General features: G+C 40.4%; 1 protein-coding gene across 1 annotated transcript in view; it reads left to right on the top strand.

The window, feature by feature from the left end:
- The first annotated feature begins 2,611 nt into the window (after positions 1-2,611).
- Positions 2,612-24,460, top strand: part of rnf130 (ring finger protein 130) — a 38,560-nt gene continuing 16,711 nt past the window's right edge. Inside the window, exons 1-5 of the mRNA XM_067598297.1 lie at positions 2,612-3,437; positions 3,640-4,402; positions 7,829-8,138; positions 18,903-19,094; positions 23,374-23,624. Coding sequence (XP_067454398.1) covers positions 7,859-8,138; positions 18,903-19,094; positions 23,374-23,624 — 723 coding nt within the window. The 5' untranslated portion in view covers positions 2,612-3,437; positions 3,640-4,402; positions 7,829-7,858. The remainder of the gene's footprint in view (positions 3,438-3,639; positions 4,403-7,828; positions 8,139-18,902; positions 19,095-23,373; positions 23,625-24,460) is intronic.

Raw genomic sequence — 24,460 nt, 5'->3', positions numbered from 1 at the left:
TCTTCACTTTCTTTACACACAGAACTGTTTAGCTATAGTTTTACATGGATGCACTAGAAGTCCAGTTTGTCTTTAAATAGAAGTGTTCTTCTCAGGAACATTCTCTTGTTAATCCCTTTTTATAATTGTTTCTTTCCTTGTCTTATCTTGTTTCTTGTTGCTTTCACCCTCATTTTTGGTTGTTTTGCCCTGGTTTAGGTCTGAGTCTCATGGCAGTTGGTAGCTGACAGTTGACAGTTGGTGCTGTTACCAGTTAGTTTGCTAGGTAGCTAGCTTCTTCCAAAATTTGGTTTGTTCATTTTAGTTTACTGGCTTATCAGATTGACATGAAACTTGCCCACTTTGTTCCCAAATTCTTTATGTCTAATTTAATCCAAAACCTGCCATTAAACTTGATCTAAAAGCAATTAAATTATTTGCTTAAGTAGAGCTCATGTTTTCTGTTGTTTCTTCGTTCCGTTGCCTAGCAACTGTCTTCCTGTCTCTCTGTCTGTCTTCCTGTCTCTCTGCCATTAGCTGATAAGCAGGTTTCCTGTCTGTGGAACACAGTAATAATGATTATTAGAACCATGAGGTGGCTCTAGTTTGTTATTAGGTTGTTCTACTGTTCATTCAAAAGGTTCAACAAGTCATTGAGTAGGTTCTTGTAATTACTGTGATTACTAGCGGTTCTAGAGGTCCATTAGGTGGTTCCAGTCAGCTTTAATTAGTCCTCAGTGAGGAGGACAGAATAGAATAGAATACAATACAATACAATAGAATACAATAGAATACAATAGAATAGAATAGAATAGAATATATCTTTATTGTCCACCAGGATGGAAAATTGTCTTTGGTTCACCAAAACAAAGTTCTAGGGGTCCATAATATTGCTACTGCTATTGCTGCTGTTATTGTTATTGTTATGATTGTTGTTATTCTGTCCCCCCTCCCCCTCTCCCCTCTTTCTCTCTCTCTCTCAACCCAACCAGTCAAAGATGGCCGCCCACCAAGAGCCGGGGTCTGCTTGAGGTTTCTACCCGTTAAAGGGGAGTTTTTCCTTCCCGCTGTCGCCAAGTGCTGCTCATGGGGGAATTGTTGGGTCTCTGTAAATTAAAGAGTTCGGTCTTGACCTGCTTATGTGAAAAGTGCCCTGAGATGACTTTTGTTGTGATTTGGCGCTGTATAAATAAAAATTGATTGATTGATTGAATTGATTAATATCCCTTTAGTGATGGGGATCCCTGGACTCCACTGCGAGAACCACTGCTCTAAAGGTTTCTTATTTTTTGTTTTTGTGGTCAGTAAGAAGGTTCTTGGGTTGTTAGGTGGTTCTGAAGTGGCTGTAGCAGGGCATTAGGTGGTTGTATATGTCCTTCAGGGTTCCTGTAGGTGGTTTTAGTGGTGCTTCAAAGCTCTTTGGTGGTCACTGTGGAGGTTCTAGAGCTCCTTTAAGAGGTTCTATGGGTCCTTCATATGATCATGGCTGTCAGTGGGACCTCTGAGTCTTTCTCATGTGGAACATTCAGAGTCATCACACTGAAAACAAACACTTGAGTTTATGTTTCAGTGTTTTTCATTCAGTAAATATTATCTGATCACTTTAATAAATTCAAGGTTCTGTTTGAAACTCAGAAGTGTTGATTGGACTCTTGGTTGTGTTTGAATGTTCATAATGCTGCAGCTTACTCTGCAGTTTACCTCTGAGGGGTTTTATGTTCCCGTATACACATTTAACCCTTTACATTATGGTTCATGATTTCAAATTAATATTTAATCAATTAAATAAATAAAAAGATTGACATGAACCTGCTGCTGTATTTACTCTCTGTGTCCAGCAGGTGTCAGTACTGACCAATCAGAGGCTGACAGGTCATCACCTCTTTCTTCATCTCTTTCCATCCTTCCTCTTCATGATTCACTCAGACACACTTAATCAATGTTTAGAGAAACAACATAAGTTCATAATTCATTTTTATTTATTATAACTCTTATTTTATTTTGTTCTCAGTTCACATTATTTTATTTATGAATCTGTTTTCTAACCCTGCTTACAAATACACGATAACTCTGCTTTGTGTTATATTTAAACCACATATTTATCAACAACTCAATAACCCAAAGCCTCTGTCATTACTTTACTGTTTGCAGCTGCATATCATAACATACCTGGAGAATATTCAGGTTACAGAGTACTATAGGTACCCAATATTTAAATGTCCAGTTGTTGCTCTCTTGGTCCTTGTTTTCTTCCACTGAACCTTCATTAAAGTATTTTATTGGAACAAAATTATACTTTAGACAACAGGCTGTATTATAAAGTTTCACCCATCAGCGCACAAAGAAACTGCCAGATGTCATCGATACACTGGAAAAATAAATATCACATATTTAAATAAATAGATATTTATCACAAATGAAGTATTAATGAAAAACAGACTCAAAAACTGATGAAACACTGAAAAAGACTGTTAATAAAGAATCAAATAAAAATCTGTCACTGAGGAGAAATCAGATCAGTTTTTGTTTTATTGTGATTTTATATATGTTACATATTTTTGTTGTAAATTTCTTTCTTTTTTTTAAAATATTATTTATGATTACTTCTTCTTTGTATATTTTTACTGTTATGAACCACAACAACCTGTGCAAACATACTTGGAAATAAACCTGATTCTGATTATAAGTCTTAATTGGTAATCAATAAAGACTGATGACTGGTTCTGGTGCTGCGGTTCTGGTGTTGAGGTTCTGGTGTTGAGGTTCTGGTGCTGCGGTTCTGGTGTTGAGGTTCTGGTGCTGAGGTTCTGGTGCTGAGGTTATGGTGCTGCGGTTCTGGTGCTGAGGTTCTGGTGTTGAGGTTCTGGTGTTGAGGTTGTGGTGCTGTGGTTCTGGTGTTGAGGTTGTGGTGTTGAGGTTCTGGTGCTGTGGTTCTGGTGTTGAGGTTCTGGTGTTGAGGTACTGGTGCTGAGGTTCTGGTGTTGAGGTTCTGGTGTTGAGGGAAAACTTCCTTCATAAAGATCTTCCAGTACTTTAATTAAACTGACGGTCTGATACGGAACCTGCGGTTTAACCAGATTATTATTGTTCATTTAGAAATCAAACCACAGACTGACTGACTGGTTCCCGGCAAGTATCGCGACAGTTCATCCAAATCTCAGCTGTCTAAACATGAACATATCGCTCGCGCACCCTGTCTGCCGTCTCCCCGTGCCGTCGCTCTACGCCTGCGCACTGTGCCTCAAACGGAGAGACGGAGCTCGAGCCTCCGCACCATCTAATAACCAGCGGGATCAAAAACGGAATAAAACGCCGAACAACAGCTGGATCCAACGCACGAAACGCACCGATCCCACCGCACAGTCACCGGGATAACGGCGGGTTAGCAGGCCGGAGAAGAGTGGAGGCAGGCGGGGGTCGGTACACCGGGAGCCTGCCTGTCTGTCCGCCTGCAGACGGTAAGACAAAGCGGAATGAAGCGGCTGCCAGCGCCGCGTTTAAACACTGAGTCATGCTGCTGGATCATCTTTAACATGAGCTTTTATTCAACTGTCTGTTTACAGGACTGAACACATGACGCTGTGATGGGCCAGATGTTGGCCTCTGGTGATGCTCCATGTTCTGACACACTGTCCTCATGTCCCTCACTGTCTCATCCAGGGCTCCTATTGGCTGGAAGGACGGCCGGAAACACGTGCTGGGACACGAAGAAGACATCTGCAGGACATACAGAGACATAAACACAACATCTGGAGGACATACAGAGACAAACACAACATCCGGAGGACATACAGAGACATAAACACAACATCTGGAGGACATACAGAGACATAAACACAACATCTGGAGGACATACAGAGACAAACACAACATCTGGAGGACATACAGAGACAAACACAACATCCGGAGGACATACAGAGACATAGACACAACATCTGGAGGACATACAGAGACATAAACACAACATCCGGAGGACATACAGAGACATAGACACAACATCTGGAGGACATACAGAGACAAACACAACATCTGGAGGACATACAGAGACATAAACACAACATCTGGAGGACATACAGAGACAAACACAACATCTGGAGGACATACAGAGACATAAACACAACATCCGGAGGACATACAGAGACAAACACAACATCTGGAGGACATACAGAGACAAACACAACATCTGGAGGACATCAAAAAGGAAAAGAAGAAATTTGATGGATTTAAATAAAAATCAAAGAAAGATATAACGAAGACACGGAGGCATTAAGGAAATCTTTTGGGGGACATAAAGACATGCTGTCTCGGACATAAACTGACAATCAAACTATTGAGGACAGACACTGAACTATTGGAAGACAACATGAAGACATTTCTTGGCCAAAAGGAAATATAAAGAAGGGAAAGAACGGGACATTTGAAGGTGGGTAATGTACTTAAGTGAAGTAAGACAAATAGAAGACAAAGGGACATAAAGTAAACCTCTAGAAGACCTAAAGTGTCCTCTAGTGGACATAAACTGACTTTATGAAGACGTTTTCAGGACAAATAGACATAAAGAAGCATTCTGAGACAAAATATTAAACATTTACATTAACATTTAGTGGACATGAAGACATATATTAGACTTTTGAAAGACATAACAAAGACAAAGATAAAGATCCTTTCGGGGAAACGTAGAGACACAAAGACACGTTGAGGACATAAACTGACATTAAGAACTGTTTTTCAAGACAAACAATGAAATATTGGACAAGACAAAGAGACACTGAGGCATTCTGAGCATTTTCTGAACATCTGAGTTTTGGATATAATATAACCTGATGCACCAGATGGTTTGTTACACAGAAACATCTGAGAATCGTCCTTGGAGACTGGGCGGCACTTTCAAAGATACTTGGCAGGTGATTGGATGATCCATCTATCACTGAGAGGCAGCTGGGTTCATGAGATCACACGAGAGTCATGTGGACCTAAAGAGATAAAATAAGAACATTGAAAGACATTTGGAGAGACATTAAGACACTTTTGGACAGAAGGGGACATTTTCAGGACAAAGTGCTTTTGATGTAATGATGGACATTAATAAGAAATGAGACATTTATTGACCACACAGACATAAAGAAGATCAAGTCAGTTTTATTGATATAGCACTAAATGACAGCAGAAGATACCTCAGGGACCTTTTAGATCAGGAGATGTTCCATCAACGCAGCTAATCAAAGTCCAGCTTAAATTAACTCAACTCTCACTTAAAGCTGTTCCACTAACACAGTTCAGCCGTGTCTCGTCAACGTTCATTCCACCTTTAGGCCTCCACTGTCCACATAAGTAGGCTTGTAAAACTTAAACATTTAATCTGTCAGCGAGTTTTTGCCAACTCGTCTCTTTCACCTGGTTCATTGCGGCACTTTTGGCCTTTTTGGTGAAAACTCATTTATATTCTTCATATAGTTTCATCAGCAGGTTTGTTCTGCTGCGAGAAGAACGCCGCTCTAGTTTTCTCTTGTTTTTGCGACACCGTATCGTCCTTTCAACAGTCGACTGTCCGCGGCTGCAGGATTATTCTCGCCAGGTTAGAGAGGCGAGCTCAGAAGGACCGACAGGATACATCTGTGTTAATAAATGAACATTCAGATCACTGACTGTGGTTATATTATCAGCAGACTAGATAATATCAGATATATATTTATCTGATGGAACCGTCTGTTGGGAATCTGTTTCTGTCCGTCAGACATTCTTTGACAAGCAGCTAAATGACGCTTGACAGTTAGCCTGCTGCAGAGCAGCTAGTTCTGTTACCATGGTTACTGAGCAGCCAATCACATAAGCCACAGTGATGGAACAAAACTCTCACTTAAATTAGCGAGACTTATCAGAATAAGCCAGGCTTTCCCTTTATCCTGCTTGATGGAACACGTCCAGGTCTAGACCCTAATCTTTAATTTACAAAGACCCAACATTCCCCCATTGAGCAGCAACAACAATAATAACAATGACAACACTAATAATAGCAAAAATATGACTAATAATAATAGTAGCAACAGTGGTGGGTGTGAGGCTGGACAACAGTCAGCTGAAGGTTTCCTGCGAGACGAGAAAGCAAAGTTAGTGACATGCATTGATGTTACATGAATGCATACAGATGGAGAGGAGGAGGAGGAGAGAGGAGCTCAGTGCATCATGGGAAGTCCCCCAGCAGTCTAGGCCTATAGCAGCATAACTAAGGGCTGATCCAAGGCGAGCCTGGTCGGCCCTAACTATAAGCTTTATCAAAAAGGAAAGTTTTAAGCCTACTCTTAAACATAGAGAGGGTGTCTGCACCCCGGACTGAATCCGGTAGATGGTTCCATAGAAGAGGAGCCTGATAGCTGAAGGCTCTGCCTCCCATTCTACTTTTAAAGACTGTAGGGACCACCAGTAAGCTGCATACTGGGAGCGCAGTGTTCTAGTGGGATAATACGGTATTATGAGCTCTTCAAGATATGATGGTGTCTGACCATTAAGGGCTTTGTAAGTTAGGAGAAGGATTTTAAATTCTATTCTAGATTTTACAGGAAGCCAATGCAGTGAAGCTAAAATGGGAGAAATGTGGTCTCTTTTTCTAGTTTTAGTCAGAACACGTGCAGCTGCATTCTGGACCAGCTGGAGAGTCTTTAGAGACTTGTTAGAGCAGCCTGATAATAAGGAATTGCAATAATCCAGCCTAGAAGTAACAAATGTGTGAACTAGTTTTTCTGCATCTTTTAGGGACAGGATGTGCCTGATTTTTGTGATATTACGTAAGTGAAAAAAGGCAGTCCTTGAGATTTGATTTATGTGGGAGTTAAAGGACATATCCTGATCAAAGATAACTCCCAGATTCCTTACGGTGGTGCTGGAGGCCAGGGTAATGCCATCCAGAGTAGCTTTATCATTAGATAATGTGTTTCTAAGGTGTTTAGGGCCAAACACAATAACTTCAGTTTTATCTGAGTTTAGTAGCAGAAAATTGCAGGTCATCCAGGTCTTTATGTCGTTAAGGCATGTTTGGAGTTTAGTTAACTGATTGGGTTCATCTGGCTTCACTGATAAATATAATTGGGTATCATCTGCATAACAATGAACATTTATGGAGTGTTTCCTAATAATATTACCTAAAGGAAGCAACTCTGGAGACAAAGACATAAAACAGATTTTAAGACAAAGAGACATTTTAAGAATACAGAGAGACATGATGATGTCTTTTCCTGGACATGAAATGATATTGAGAACCAAGTTTGAGGGAAAACACTGAAATACTGGACAAGACAAAAAGACATTGGAGCATTTTGTGAGCATGAAGAGACAGTCGGAGGAAGACGTCATTTCATGGACATAAACGGACATTAAAGCAGACACTGAAATACTCAAAGACAACGAGACATACAGACATTTTCAAAACAAGACATTTGGAGGACAAACATATATCACATTTAGGGACATAAAAAGACATTTTGAAGACAAATGGTATTTGAGGTGTATTGAGAAATTTTAGGACATTAAAGACATTAATCAGACCTTTGAAGGACAGAAAACAAAGAGACAGAGACCATTTACAATAAACTAAATTAGGAACAGATTTTAAGGAACATAAAATGACAAGGAGACAGCTGGAGGACTTAAAAAAAATGTTTGAGGGATAAAAAGAGACAAAAGACGTTCTTTCTAGAGCATTTAAGAACCTTAAGAACAGATTTTTAAAGGGACAGAGACATTAAGACGTGTTCAGGACACACAGAGACAGTTGGACACTGCGGTCTTCTGGACCACAGGATGATTTTGGACAGACTTGTTCTGGTGTAAAGAAGTTTCTTTTGTTTCCTGACAGTTTGGATGTAACAAGGACTGAGAGGACGCCATGATGTCCCTGAGGTGGACTTGTTTCTGCGTCCCTTCAGCCCAGGTCCTGGTCATGGTCCAGGTCCTGGTCCTGGTCCTGCCCTGCTCTGTGTGGGCGGCTCGCTCAGACAGAAGCATGATGTCGGAGGAATATTTTGGAGCCACGGTGAACGCCACGGTGCTGGACAGCCGTGGAAACACCGTTCACCTGATGAGCAGCGAGGACGGGACGTACGGACAGAACTCCCCTAAAATGGACTCCAGGGGCGTCGTCATCGCACCTGCACCGCATCACGGAGGTAACAGGTCACATGACATCACACCTGAGGTCCAACGGTGGAAAGTAACTAAGTACTTTTACTCAAGTACTGTATTTAAGTACAGTTTGAGGTACTTGTACTTTACTTGAGTATTTCCATGTGATGCTACTTTCTACATTTCAGAGGGAAATATTGTACTTTCTACTCCACTACATTTATTTGACAGCTTTAGTTACTTTTCAGATGAAGATTTGACACAATGGATAATATAACAAGCTTTTAAAATACAACTCATTGTTAAAGATGAAACCAGTGGTTTCCAACCTTTTTGTCTTTTGACGTCTTACAAAAAGCAGTGTGTAGTCGGGGTCACATTTCACATGTCTATGAGTTGTTAACAGCTCCACCAAATAGTGATTTTTCCCTCTAAACTTCTCACATGCTTTCATTTCAATAAATGTTCAAATGATCCAATATTTCAGCAAAAATCAAAGATTAGAGAAAAAGTCCAAAAACTGAAAACAGATTTGTGTATCAGAACTTTGTTTTTTCTTCTTTCCTCTCCCATTAATCATCTCACCACCCCTCAGATTTATCTGCTGACCCTTTGGAGGGGCCCGACCCCTAGGTTGGGAACCACTGGACTAAACTAGCTAACTGTATATAAAGTAGTGTAAACTAGCTCCACCTCCAGCAGCTACAACAGTAACATGCTGCTCTAACACTGATGCTTCACTATTAATAATCTAATGATGTCATATATAATAATATATCAGTCAGAGGGACCAAACCACTACTTTTACTGCAATACTTTAACTACATCAAGCTCATAATACTTATGTACTTTTACTGCAATACTTTAACTACATCAAGCTCATAATACTTATGTACTTTTACTGCAATACTTTAACTACATCAAGCTCATAATACTTATGTACTTTTACTGCAATACTTTAACTACATCAAGCTCATAATACTTATGTACTTTTACTGCAATACTTTAACTACATCAAGCTCATAATACTTATGTACTTTTACTGCAATACTTTAACTACATCAAGCTCATAATACTTATGTACTTTTACTGCAGTACTTTAACTACATCAAGCTCATAATACTTATGTACTTTTACTGCAGTACTTTAACTACATCATAATTAGGACTGCTCCTGACCAAAGACTTTCCTAGTTGACTTGTTGTCACATGTTTATGATATTAATTTAATTATTTAAATATATATTTTGGGGCGTCAGCAGATGCTTTGAGTTCCAGGGCAGAGAGACAATGTTATCAGTAACATTATTAACGCTGTGCTACATTACAGAGAAATACAAAACCATAATAATGAGCCTTTAAAAGTGCACACATGAAGTGAGCCGACTGTTAATGACAATGCTAACAGCAAAAGTGGTAAATTCAATTCAGTTTTATTGATAAAGCACCAAATCACAACAGAAGTCATGTCAGGGCTGTTTCCACATAGAGCAGGTCTAGACTGAACTCTTTAATCTACAGACCCAACATTCCTCCTTTAACAGGAAGAAACAGGCTCAGACGCAGCTCCAGACTAACTCTTCCTGTGACTGACTCACCAACGAAAACCCGGTTAAAACTTGGAGACTCGTCATCGACTATAAGGCGGCGGCCCTGCTGAAGATACTGACGTACTTTTACTTAAGTAGGATTAGTAATTAGTAATGGAGTATTTTTACATTGTGTATTGGTACTTTTACTGCAGTAAAGGATCTGAATCCTTCTTCCAGCTCTACTGAGCTCACACATGACATCACACATGACGTCACACATGACGTCACACATGACATCACACATGACGTCACACATGACGTCACACATGACGTCACAGCTGAGGTCACACATGACGTCACACATGACGTCACACATGACGTCACACATGACGTCACAGCTGAGGTCACACATGACGTCACACATGACGTCACACATGACGTCACACATGACGTCACACATGACGTCACACATGACGTCACACATGACGTCACAGCTGAGGTCACAGCTGAGGTCACAGCTGAGGTCACAGCTGAGGTCGCACGGCGTTTGTGACCTGATTGTGTGAATATTGTTCCTTTCTGAGGTTGAACTGATCAACAATAGTGAATTATTCACAGTCACAGTGGAACCGTCTCTGCTCTGAAAACCAGTGAGATTATTTGAAACGACGACTGTATTAACGTAGTGATGACGATCTCGACGTTAGCGACGGCGTGCAGCAGCAGCTGATGTTAGCGACGCTGATCTCTTTAATGTCTTAAAGTCTGCGTGACTCTCCGACTCACATCATGTCAACTTCACTATAAAATCTTTACAAATCTTCATTTATTCATGTTTGACATAAACAACTAATTAGTCATTATTAGTTAATCAGCTTTCAGCAGATTGTTGAGCAGTTTTAACAGTTTCCAGCTGAACAACAGAAACACACAGAGCGACTGGACGGTTTACCTGCTCAGGTGATCTCATTTCAGCGGTTTATCTTCACCCGATGACATCATAGATAGGGGAGGAGCTTCAGCGTATCTGCCTGAATACTTGACGTGGTTCGACTGATGAATGAATCAAACAACCGTCTCAACACGGAGTTCAGAGTCAGCAGATTGTCGATGAGACGACCTCAAAGTCAAACTGCAGCGAGGAAACCTCAAACCTGCGTCTCACATTCACACGTTTCCTCTGCTGCATCAACACGGAAACACCTGACTGAGCTCAGGTCAGCCACTCGTAAGGCGCCTTCACACAGCGACAGGCCGCCGCCCGACGTCCGGCCGCCGCCCGACGTCCGGCCGCCGCCCGGCGTCCGGCCACAGGCTCCTTCACTCTGTTGACAGTCGTGACAGAAGTCCCTGTGGCTCCTGAGTCCCTGTGAGACTCGTCCACTGACTTTCTTTGGTGACCAAACAGTGAGTCAGAAATTTAAGACCAAATTCTCATAAACTGCTGCTACGAACCAAACCAACCAATCAGAGCACGAGATGAAACACGTCTCTGCACTCTGACAAACTGATGGTTCAGTCTCACAGATTATATTACTGTGACCTGCAGGAACCACTGAAGGCTGTTGCACACGTCTCGTCATGACCTCTGACCTCTGTGGGCTCAGCCAATCACTGTTGAGCACAGCTTTCAGTGAGAGATGGACCAGAAACAAACAAGTTGTGTTTCTAAATCTGAAGAACTGAACAAAAACAAAGTGACTTCATATGGAGACAAAAACATGAACTCTGTTGGTGAAACATGAGTGCAGAGCGTCTACTGCTAGCAGCCTCCAGAGCCGGAGGAAGCTTCCTGAAGCTGACCAATCAGAGCAGAGTGGACTCATCGGGAGGCGGGCCTTAAAGAGACAGAACTGAGGGGCTGCATAAAGGACCAGTAGAAGATAAATAAGGAGTTTTTAACTGGAAATCATGCAAAGATATTCCAGTAGAGCCCCAGAATATAAATATAGAGCTGGACATGTAAAGAATAGGTGTGCTTTACAGTTTAGTACAGCACCACCAGGAGTTCAGGAGAGGTAAAGAGGAAAGAGGTGTGTGTGTGTGTGTGTGTGTGTGTGTGTGTGTGTGTGTGTGTGTGTGTTGTTGTGTACAGAGACACTGCAGAGCTTCAGGATGTTGAAGGTCGGAGTGTCTCGGCTCTGTAGTGTCAGATTACAGTCAGACTGTCCAAGGACACTGCAGCTCTCTGCAGCACTCAGATACCCTGAGCTCCAACATCTGATAACGTTATAATAACATTATTACAACACTATTACAACATTATTATTATAACATTATTATAACATTATTACAACATTATTATAAAATTATTACATTATTACAACATTATTATTATAACATTATTATAACATTATTACAACATTATTATTATAACATTATTATAACATTATTACAACATTATTATAACATTATTACAACATTATTATTATAACATTATTATAACATTATTACAACATTATTACAACATTATTATAAAATTATTATAACATTATTATTATTAACATTATTTGGGGCGTCTGTGGCTCAGGAGGTAGAGCGGGTTGTTCACTTATCAGAAGATCAGCGGTTCGATTCCCGGCTCCTCCAGTCCTCATGCTGAAGTGTCCTTGAGCAACATACTGAACCCAGAGTTGCTCCTGATGGCTGCACCATCAGATTATATATATATATATATATATATAGATCATGATTAGATTCCCTCTGGGCTGGTTGGGACCTTGCATGGCAACCATCAGCGTATGAATGTGTGTGAATTGGTGAATATGACTCATAGTGTAAAAGCACAAGACTAGCCAGCAGTTTTAAATGTGATTCAATGTCGCCCGCTCTGGTCCCAGGAATACATTTAACTATGGCTGCTGGTGTCGCTAACTTCACGTTTCTGACTATGGAGCTGCTAATAATCACAGTTGGTTTCTCAGCGGGTGTGTCGCTGAGTGGGGAGAACCAGTTAGAAACATGAACTGGTTGGTGGTGAACCGTGGGCTTCTGCTTAGGGCTATGCTTCCTTCAGACAGTCACCCAGACACCCTGGCCTCCCGGCTGCTCGGGAACTACCGGGGGAGTGGGAGCTACGCTAGGTCGGCCCACACCGGCTACTGGGGGCTGGCTAACTATATTAGCTGCTGATTGGTTTTCCATTGTGTGGAGCCACACTTCCAATTCACTGAACCTTGCCTTCAACACTGCAAATAAACTACATTTATTACATGTACCACTATCACTAAAGGAGGCAGAGAAATAACTAAATGTATGATACACAGAGCAAGAGAGAGCAGGAGAGCAAGAGGGAGAGAGAGAAGCCATCGCTAACTGCTAAGCTAAGTTAGCTGCTAAGCTAACTGCTGAGCCAAAATAACTAACAACTGTGGGATTAGTAAGAAAAGTGGCTAAAAGAAGGAGAGAGCTAAGAGTGCTTGAGCAGAAGTAGTGTAAGTTTAAATGTACAGCAGGTAATTATCCACAGTAATGAAGAATAAAGCAAAATTAACTGAGCTGGGAGCAGCAACAACGCTATCAATAAACACAGTCAGCAACTGGAAATGACACAATATGCTTATTGCAGCATGTTAGCATGCATGAGCATGGACACACTTGATCAGGTTTATTATATGGTCTTGATATCAGTAATTGCCAGATATGCACCACTTGTATTTCTGATAACATGCCAGTTGTTTTTAATGCTCACATCCCAGGTCTTACTTGTAATAATCACCATCCAACCCACTACTCAAGGGTTATCAATAATCAGACTGCAGCCTGTCTTGCCGGTGCTTTCATCACTACCACTCTGGAAAAGCTGTTAATAGACTGCACCCTAGACAAACTGGTGAATGTTTTTAATTCCTTCTGTCCAACCATCCTTGACTCGGTGGCCCCCAGTAAGTATATACGACCTAAAACCAAGTCTCAGCCTTGGTTTGATGACACCAACAGAGCGCTTAGACAAGACTGCAGAAGTGCAGAAAGAAAGTGGAAGAAAGACAAGCTTCAAGTATCATATGAGATTTCAAAACATTCCCAACAGTTTTCCAAGAGGCCGTTAAGTTCGTTAGAGCAGAATAGTTTGCTGACCTGATAGCAAAACACAACCACCAACCAAGAGTTCTTTTCAACATATCAAGCATCCTAATCAACCCCACTGACAGCGACATTACTAACATATCCTCAGTGAGCTGTCATGGTTTTCTTAATTTCTTTGTCAATAAGATCTCTACTATCCGAGCTCATGTATGTCCCAGTGGTACCCTAGTAGTAGCTTTGCCAGTGCACACTGCTTCTTTTACTAACTTTTATTACTAACTTATTCCACTCCAGCACTTGAGAAAAGTTGTTTCTGATTTAAAACCGTCTCCATATCCATTTAACTCTATTCCTCCCTGGGTCCTGAAAGAGGTTTTTGACAGTGTAGGTCACTCTGTTCTGTAAATACAGCTCCCTTATTTCTGGTCAAGTACCAACATTTTTAAACATGCAGTCATGCAACAATTTATCAAAAAGCCCGATCTTGATCACACCGACACAAATAACTACAGAAAAATTTCAAAACTACCACTCCCTTCCAAAATTTTTGAAACTGTTGTCTTCCAGCAACTTCAGTCTTTTTTAACTGAGAATAATATGTTTGATATCTTTCAGTCTGGTTTCTGTCCACAGCAGAGCACAGAGTCTGCACTAATCAAAGTCCTGAATGACCTGCTGCTGTCTGCTGACACTAAGATCTGCGCAGTATTATTGTTGTTAGATCTCAGTGCTGCCTTCGATATTCTGGACCACCACATTCTTCTAGAGCGCCTAGAGCACTGGGTGGGCATCTCAGGCACCGCACTCAAACTCAAATGGTTTGCTCCCTTCCTAGAAAGGAGAACTTTTTCAGTTTCTTTTAGTGGATCATCATCTGTCCCTGCCCGCCTCTTGTATGGTGTTCCACGAGGTTCGGTGTCAAGCTGTATTTTATTTTCATTATGCATCTTACCGCTAAGTCAGTACAGTACTTTATTCAATGTTATTATAACAGTACTTTATTCAATGTTATTATAACAGTACTTTATTCAACTTTATTATAACAATACTTTGTTCAACTTTATTATAACAATACTTGATTCAATATTATAACAATACTTGATTCAATGTTATTATAACAATACTTTATTCAACTTTATTATAACAGTACTTTATTCAATGTTATTATAACAATACTTTATTCAACTTTATTATAACAATACTTTATTCAACTTTATTATAACAATACTTTATTCAACTTTATTATAACAGTACTTTATTCAACTTTATTATAACAATACTTTATTCAACTTTATTATAACAATACTTGATTCAATGTTATTATAACAGTACTTTATTCAACTTTATTATAACAATACTTTATTCAACTTTATTATAACAATACTTCATTCAATGTTATTATAACAGTACTTTATTCAACTTTATTATAACAATACTTTATTCAATGTTATTATAACAGTACTTTATCAACTTTATTATAACAATACTTGATTCAATGTTATTATAACAGTACTTTATTCAACTTTATTATAACAATACTTCATTCAATGTTATTATAACAGTACTTTATTCAACTTTATTATAACAGTACTTTATTCAACTTTATTATAACAGTACTTAATTCACCTTTATTATAACAGTACTTTATTCAACTTTATTATAACTACTTTATTCAACTTTATTATAACAGTACTTTATTCAACTTTATTATAACAGTACTTTATTCAACTTTATTATAACAATACTTTATTCAACTTTATTATAACAGTACTTTATTCAACTTTATTATAACAATACTTTATTCAACTTTATTATAACAGTACTTTATTCAACTTTATTATAACAATACTTTATTCAACTTTATTATAACAATACTTTATTCAACTTTATTATAACAGTACTTTATTCAACTTTATTATAACAATACTTTATTCAACTTTATTATAACAATACTTTATTCAACTTTATTATAACAGTACTTTATTCAACTTTATTATAACAATACTTTATTCAACTTTATTATAACAATACTTGATTCAATGTTATTATAACAGTACTTTATTCAACTTTATTATAACAGTACTTTATTCAACTTTATTATAACAGTACTTTATTCAATGTTATTATAACAATACTTTGTTCAACTTTATTATAACAATACTTGATTCAATATTATAACAATACTTTATTCAACTTTATTATAACAGTACTTTATTCAACTTTATTATAACAGTACTTTATTCAATGTTATTATAACAGTACTTTATTCAACTTTATTATAACAATACTTTGTTCAACTTTATTATAACAATACTTGATTCAATATTATAACAATACTTTATTCAACTTTATTATAACAGTACTTGATTCAATGTTATTATAACAGTACTTTATTCAACTTTATTATCACAGTACTTTATTCAACTTTATTATAACAGTACTTTATTCAATGTTATTATAACAGTACTTTATTCAACTTTATTATAACAGTACTTTATTCAACTTTATTATAACAATACTTGATTCAATGTTATTATAACAATACTTTATTCAACTTTATTATAACAATACTTTATTCAATATTATAACAATACTTTATTCAACTTTATTATAACAATACTTTATTCAATATTATAACAATACTTTATTCAACTTTATTATAACAGTACTTTATTCAACTTTATTATAACAATACTTGATTCAATGTTATTATAACAGTACTTTATGCAACTTTATTATGACAATACTTTATTCAATGTTATTATAACAATACTTTATTCAACTTTATTATAACAGTACTTTATTCAATGTTATTATAACAGTACTTTATTCAACTTTATTATAACAATACTTTATTCAACTTTATTATAACAATACTTTATTCAACTTTATTATAACAATACTTTATTCAACTTTATTATAACAGTACTTTATTCAACTTTATTATAACAATACTTTATTCAACTTTATTATAACAGTACTTTATTCAATGTTATTATAACAATACTTTATTCAACTTTATTATAACAGTACTTTATTCAATGTTATTATAACAATACTTTATTCAACTTTATTATAACAGTACTTTATTCAATGTTATTATAACAATACTTTATTCAACTTTATTATCACAGTACTTTATTCAACTTTATTATAACAGTACTTTATTCAATGTTATTATAACAATACTTGATTCAATGTTATTATAACAATACTTTATTCAACTTTATTATAACAATACTTTATTCAATATTATAACAATACTTTATTCAACTTTATTATAACAATACTTTATTCAATATTATAACAATACTTTATTCAACTTTATTATAACAGTACTTTATTCAACTTTATTATAACAATACTTGATTCAATGTTATTATAACAATACTTTATTCAACTTTATTATAACAGTACTTTATTCAATGTTATTATAACAATACTTTATTCAACTTTATTATAACAATACTTTATTCAACTTTATTATAACAATACTTTATTCAACGTTATTATAACAATACTTTATTCAACTTTATTATAACAATACTTTATTCAACGTTATTATAACAATACTTTATTCAACTTTATTATAACAATACTTTATTCAACTTTATTATAACAGTACTTTATTCAACTTTATTATAACAATACTTTATTCAACTTTATTATAACAGTACTTTATTCAACTTTATTATAACAGTACTTTATTCAACTTTATTATAACAATACTTTATTCAATGTTATTATAACAATACTTTATTCAACTTTATTATAACAGTACTTTATTCAATGTTATTATAACAATACTTTATTCAACTTTATTATAACAGTACTTTATTCAATGTTATTATAACAATACTTTATTCAACTTTATTATAACAATACTTTATTCAACTTTATTATAACAGTACTTTATTCAACTTTATTATAACAGTACTTTATTCAATGTTATTATAACAATACTTTATTCAACTTTATTATAACAGTACTTTATTCAACTTTGTTATAACAATACTTTATTCAACTTTATTATAACAGTACTTTATTCAACTTTATTATAACAATACTTTATTCAACTTTATTATAACAATACTTGATTCAACTTTATTATAACAGTACTTTATTCAACTTTATTATAACAATACTTGATTCAACTTTATTATAACAGTACTTTATTCAACTTTATTATAACAATACTTTATTCAACTTTATTATAACAATACTTGATTCAACTTTATTATAACAGTACTTTATTCAACTTTATTATAACAATACTTGATTCAATGTTATTATAACAGTACTTTATTCAACTTTATTATAACAGTGTTGTAGCAGTCACCCGTTCTGAATGCGGATAGTTGCATGTCTGGGTCGATTGGAGGGTTTATGCAGATCACCTGTGTGCAGAGTGGGGGGACTGGATCCCAGATGGTGATTGAGAGCAGCTCGGTTCGTTCCCCTCTCAGCCAATCGGGCTTTGACGACGCCCTTTTTCTGGGGTTTAAGAGAGGAGAGAAACTGCACACTGGGGTCACTGTTCTTTCCTCCACTGGTTGCAGACCTCATTTGAAAAGCTTGTCGGACAGAAACTCTGGCCTGTTCAGGCCCTTTTGTGTCTTCTTTCTAGTCTTTTTCTTTCTGATGTGAGGGACCTTTGGACGGAATACCATAACATAATCCAAGTGTCCTGCATTGGTTTCTTAGTGCCATTGTGCAAGAAGTTGTGCTTGCCCCATGATAGCCTAAACACCTGCAGGCTTTATTTTTTTATACACATTAAAGAGGTGTTTGTTTATCCTTATCAAAGAGGCATTTTTTCGTTACTATTATTGAAGAGGCATTATTTCATTAAGGGGACGTTTCCCATTGTGCAACACCTTGTGAGGTTTTTCCAAGTGAATATTATTTGTTTTTTTTAATTTTCTTTATGTGGCTGGGAGCTGGTTTTCTGACTTCTTACAGAACATCTGTGTTGAAGGGGCATCAGTACCACCACAGTATTTTATTTAGTAGTGTAATATTTTAGTAGTTTACAGTAGTTTAGAAGAGATTTCAAAATATTGCGATATCGTGTATTGTGATATAACCTAAAAATCTTGTGATATTATTTGAGTTCACCCTGTCAGGCACAGTTTAATGGGAGCAGTTGGCGCTCTGCCTGAACAGATGAGCTAAGGGGTAACAGCGTGCTTCATGTGACCATCATCATCATCATCTCCTCAGTAACCATTGTAATGCTGTGTTTCCTCAGTGGTGGACCGGCAGGGCTGCGACCCCAACACTCGTTTCCTGGTTCCTCCCCGCAGCGTCCACTGGGTGGCGCTGCTGCAGAGAGGGAACTGCACCTTTAAGGAGAAGATTCTGAAGGCCGCCGCCTTCAACGCCACCGCCGTCCTCATCTACAACAACTCCACCAACAAGACGGTGAAGATGGGACATGAAGGTCAGAGGCGTCAGTTTTAATGTTAATAATAATAATAATTTTCATTACTACGAATTATGTGATGTTATTATTTATGTATTTATTATTTATTTGTTTAGTCATTAGTTATTATTATTATTTATTATAATTATTTGATGTTATTTATTTCATTTTTACGTGTTTCAGCTGCAAACAAAATACAACAATAACATTTTAATCACGAACCTGCTTTAATCTAACGATCACAGATGATCAATATCAGGTCGGTTTCATATTTTAATTTATCTGTATCTGTAAAATAAACTGATCAGCTTCAGAACAGTCATTTACTCAGATGATCAATAGTTTGACACAAAGAAGCTCCTGAAAATATTAATCTAATGTAATAAATTAAAATCTAATATTGAATGTGTCAGATTGATATTGATCTGCTGTGAACATGAATATCAAGAGGAAGGAAAGACTTCCTGACGGTCAATGCTCTAAATATAGAAAGTCTCATTAATTCATGAGGTCACTGTGACCTCACAGAGGGGGAATGTGTGTGTGTGTGTGTGCATGTGTGTGTGCATGTGTGTGTGTGTGTGTGTGTGTGTGTGTGTGTGTGTGTGTGTGTGTGTGCATGTGTGTGTGCATGTGTGTGTGTGTGTGTGTGTGTGTGTGTGTGTGTGTGTGTATTTGTGTGTGTGTGTGTGTGTGTGTGTAACATATTTCTATCCCTCCACAGTCAGTGATGAGCCTACAGAGAATTATCAGAGACTCTGCAGCTCCTCTCGGCTTTACGGAGCTTTATAGTGAGTTTCAGCTCATTGTTTATCTGTCCGGCTGCAACTTTACTGTTCTGGTTCACTCTCAGCGTCTCATACAGTCGTTTTCAGAGAAAAATCTGTAAAAAGCCGCTGTACACTACCTGCTCAGCACCAAACGGCAAGCAGACACAGTTAGCTATAGAATAGCTGGTGAACATAGTGGAGCATTTAGCAGCCAGAGCCAGATGTTTCCCTCAGGAGTTGGTAGAGAGCAGAAACAGAGCTAAAAGAGAGTGAATATTGGACTCACATTCACCAGGTGGACAGAAACACGATTCCAAATGAATGATAATGTTGCTCCATAACTGCTGGATGTGGAAATGAGCAACTGTTTGCAAAGTTCAACATATCAACTTAAAACTGATGATGTGTCAGAATTGTGTTCACTAGTTGTTTCTGCAGGTTTAATAGCGTTTAACTTTCTGTCTTCATTAAACGAAAAAGAAGAGAAGAAGAACCTGCGGCCTGTGGCGTCCCGACCACAGCCTGTTGCTCCTTGGCCACAGCCTGTTGCTCCCTGGCCACAGCCTGTTGCTCCCTGGCCACAGCCTGTTCCCTGGCCACAGCGTGTTGCTCCCTGGCCACAGCCTGTTCCCTGGCCACAGCGTGTTGCTCACCGGCCACAGCGTGTTCCCTGGCCACAGCGTGTTGCTCCCTGGCCACAGCCTGTTCCCTGGCCACAGCATGTTGCTCCCTGGCCACAGCCTGTTCCCTGGCCACAGCGTGTTGCTCACCAGCCACAGCGTGTTCCCTGGCCACAGCATGTTGCTCACTGGCCACAGCGTGTTCCCTGGCCACAGCCTGTTGTTCCCTGGCCACAGCCTGTTGATCCCTGGCCACAGCCTGTTGTTCCCTGGCCACAGCCTGTTGTGCCTTGGCCACAGCCTGTTGTTCCTTGGCCACAGCATGTTGCTCACCCACCACAGCCTGTTGCTCCTTGGCCACAGCCTGTTGTTCCCTGTCCACAGCCTGTTGTTCCTTGGCCACAGCCTGTTGTTCCCTGGCCACAGCATGTTGCTCCCTGGCCACAGCCTGTTGCTCCCCTGGCCACAGCCTGTTACTCCTTGGCCACAGCCTGTTGTTCCTTGGCCACAGCATGTTGTTCCTTGGCCACAGCATGTTGCTCCCTGGCCACAGCCTGTTGTTCCTTGGCCACAGCCTGTTGTTCCCTGGCCACAGCCTGTTGTTCCCTGGCCGCAGCATGTTGCTCCCTGGCCACAGCTTGTTGCTCCCTGGCCACAGCCTGTTGCTCCTTGGCCACAGCCAGTTGTTCTTTGGCCACAGCCTGTTGCTCACCAGCCACAGCCTGTTGTTCCTTGGCCGCAGCATGTTGCTCACCAGCCACAGCCTGTTGTTCCCTGGCCACAGCCTGTTGTTCCCTGGCCACAGCCTGTTGTTTCCTGGCCACAGCCTGTTGTTCCTTGGCCGCAGCATGTTGCTCACCAGCCACAGCCTGTTGTTCCCTGGCCACAGCCTGTTGTTTCCTGGCCACAGCCTGTTGTTTCCTGGCCACAGCCTGTTGTTCCTTGGCCGCAGCATGTTGCTCACCAGCCACAGCCTGTTGTTCCTTGGCCGCAGCATGTTGCTCACCAGCCACAGCCTGTTGTTCCTTGGCCGCAGCATGTTGCTCACCAGCCACAGCCTGTTGTTCCCTGGCCACAGCCTGTTGTTCCCTGGCCACAGCCTGTTGTTTCCTGGCCACAGCCTGTTGTTCCTTGGCCGCAGCATGTTGCTAACCAGCCACAGCCTGTTGTTCCCTGGCCACAGCCTGTTGTTTCCTGGCCACAGCCTGTTGTTTCCTGGCCACAGCCTGTTGTTCCTTGGCCGCAGCATGTTGCTCACCCGCCACAGCCTGTTGTTCCCTGGCCACAGCCTGTTGTTCCTTGGCCACAGCATGTTGCTCCCTGGCCACAGCCTGTTGTTCCTTGGCCACAGCCTGTTGTTCCCTGGCCACAGCCTGTTGTTCCCTGGCCGCAGCATGTTGCTCCCTGGCCACAGCTTGTTGCTCCCTGGCCACAGCCTGTTGCTCCTTGGCCACAGCCAGTTGTTCTTTGGCCACAGCCTGTTGCTCACCAGCCACAGCCTGTTGTTCCTTGGCCGCAGCATGTTGCTCACCAGCCACAGCCTGTTGTTCCCTGGCCACAGCCTGTTGTTCCCTGGCCACAGCCTGTTGTTTCCTGGCCACAGCCTGTTGTTCCTTGGCCGCAGCATGTTGCTCACCAGCCACAGCCTGTTGTTCCCTGGCCACAGCCTGTTGTTTCCTGGCCACAGCCTGTTGTTTCCTGGCCACAGCCTGTTGTTCCTTGGCCGCAGCATGTTGCTCACCAGCCACAGCCTGTTGTTCCTTGGCCGCAGCATGTTGCTCACCAGCCACAGCCTGTTGTTCCTTGGCCGCAGCATGTTGCTCACCAGCCACAGCCTGTTGTTCCCTGGCCACAGCCTGTTGTTCCCTGGCCACAGCCTGTTGTTTCCTGGCCACAGCCTGTTGTTCCTTGGCCGCAGCATGTTGCTAACCAGCCACAGCCTGTTGTTCCCTGGCCACAGCGTGTTGTTTCCTGGCCACAGCCTGTTGTTTCCTGGCCACAGCCTGTTGTTCCTTGGCCGCAGCATGTTGCTCACCCGCCACAGCCTGTTGTTCCCTGGCCACAGCCTGTTGTTCCTTGGCCACAGCCTGTTGTTCCCTGGCCACAGCCTGTTGTTCCCTGGCCACAGCCTGTTGTTCCCTGGCCACAGCTTGTTGTTCCCTGGCCACAGCCTGTTGTTCCCTGGCCACAGCATGTTGCTCCCTGGCCACAGCTTGTTGCTCCCTGGCCAGAGCCTGTTGCTCCTTGGCCACAGCCTGTTGCTCCCTGGCCACAGCTTGTTGCTCCCTGGCCAGAGCCTGTTGCTCCTTGGCCACAGCTTGTTGCTCCCTGGCCACAGCCTGTTGTTCCCTGGCCACAGCCTGTTGCTCCCTGGCCACAGTCTGTTGCTCCCTGGCCACAGTCTGTTGTTCCCTGGCCACAGCCTGTTGCTCCCTGGCCACAGTCTGTTGTTCCCTGGCCGCAGCATGTTGCTCACCAGCCACAGCCTGTTCCCTGGCCACAGCGTGTTGTTCCCTGGCAACAGAGCATGTTGCTCCCCGGCAACAGCAGGTTGCTGTCCAGCCACAGCCTGTTGCTCCCTGGCAACAGCCTGTTGTTCCTTGGCCACAGCCTTTGCTGCCTGGCCACAGCTCTCTGAGCCAATCAGTGTATAGTGAACACGGTTGGTAAAAAAAAAGTTGGCAGTTTGCGGGTCACGTGAGGTTCGGGTGGTTGATTAATGCATATTTTTCAGGCTGGCCGGTGTGGATCGACTCTCACTGGACAGCGGCCACAGTGCAACAGGAAAACAAACATAGACTTCTATTGTATTTATTAATCAGCCACTGTGTACAGTAGAAACAGTCAGTGCCTCCTGTCAGGTGATCTGACCTGTCTGACCTCAGTCTGGTCTGATCTGGTCTGCAGGGACCGGCGACACGGTGGCGGTGATGATCACAGAAGCGTTTGGTAAGGAGATCCTGGCCCAGCTGGACCGAAACCTGACGGTTCTGGTATCGGTGTTGGTGGGTCAACGTGGTACCACCAAGACCATCAACCGTGGCTCACTGGTGTTCGTCTCCGTGTCCTTCATCGTCCTCCTCATCATCTCCTCAGCCTGGCTCATCTTCTACTTCATTCAGAAGCTCCGCTACAGCAGCGCCCGGGGCCGCAGCCAGGTAACACGCCATCTACACGCTAACTACACACTACAGCAGCACCCGCGGCTGCAGCCAGGCAACACGCCATCTACACACTAACTACACACTACAGCCGCACCCGTGGCCGCAGCCAGGCAACACGCCAACTACACGCTAAATACACACTACAGCAGCGCCCAGGGCCTGAGCCAGGCAACACACCATCTACACGCTAACTACATGCCAACTACACACTAACTACACACTACAGCCGCACCCGTGGCCGCAGCCAGGCAACACGCCAACTACACACTAATTACACACTACAGCAGCGCCCAGGGCCTGAGCCAGGCAACACACCATCTACACGCTAACTACATGCCAACTACACACTAACTACACACTACAGCAGCACCCGCGGCCGCAGCCAGGCAACCGGCCAACTACACGCTAACTAGTCAAGTACTACAGTAGTATTATGTAATACAGTAGTATTCTGTACTACAGTAGTATTGTGTAATACAGTAGTATTCTGTACTACAGTAGTATTGTGTAATACAGTAATATTCTGTACTACAGTCGTATTCTGTACTACAGTAGTATTGTGTAATACAGTAGTATTTTGTACTACAGTAGTATTCTGTACTACAGTAGTATTGTGTAATACAGCAGTATTGTGTACTACAGTAGTATTGTGTAATACAGTAGTATTGTGTACTACAGTAGTATTATGTAATACAGTAGTATTCTGTACTACAGTAGTATTGTGTAATACAGTAATATTCTGTACTACAGTAGTATTGTGTAATACAGTAGTATTCTGTATTACAGTAGTATTGTGTACTACAGTAGTATTATGTAATACAGTAGTATTT

Source organism: Thunnus thynnus, chromosome 9, assembly GCF_963924715.1.
Source record: "Thunnus thynnus chromosome 9, fThuThy2.1, whole genome shotgun sequence".
In the NCBI taxonomy this organism is placed as follows: Eukaryota; Metazoa; Chordata; class Actinopteri; order Scombriformes; family Scombridae; genus Thunnus; species Thunnus thynnus.
Note: the sequence above shows the minus strand (reverse complement) of the source record. Positions and strands in the feature narration are given on the sequence as shown.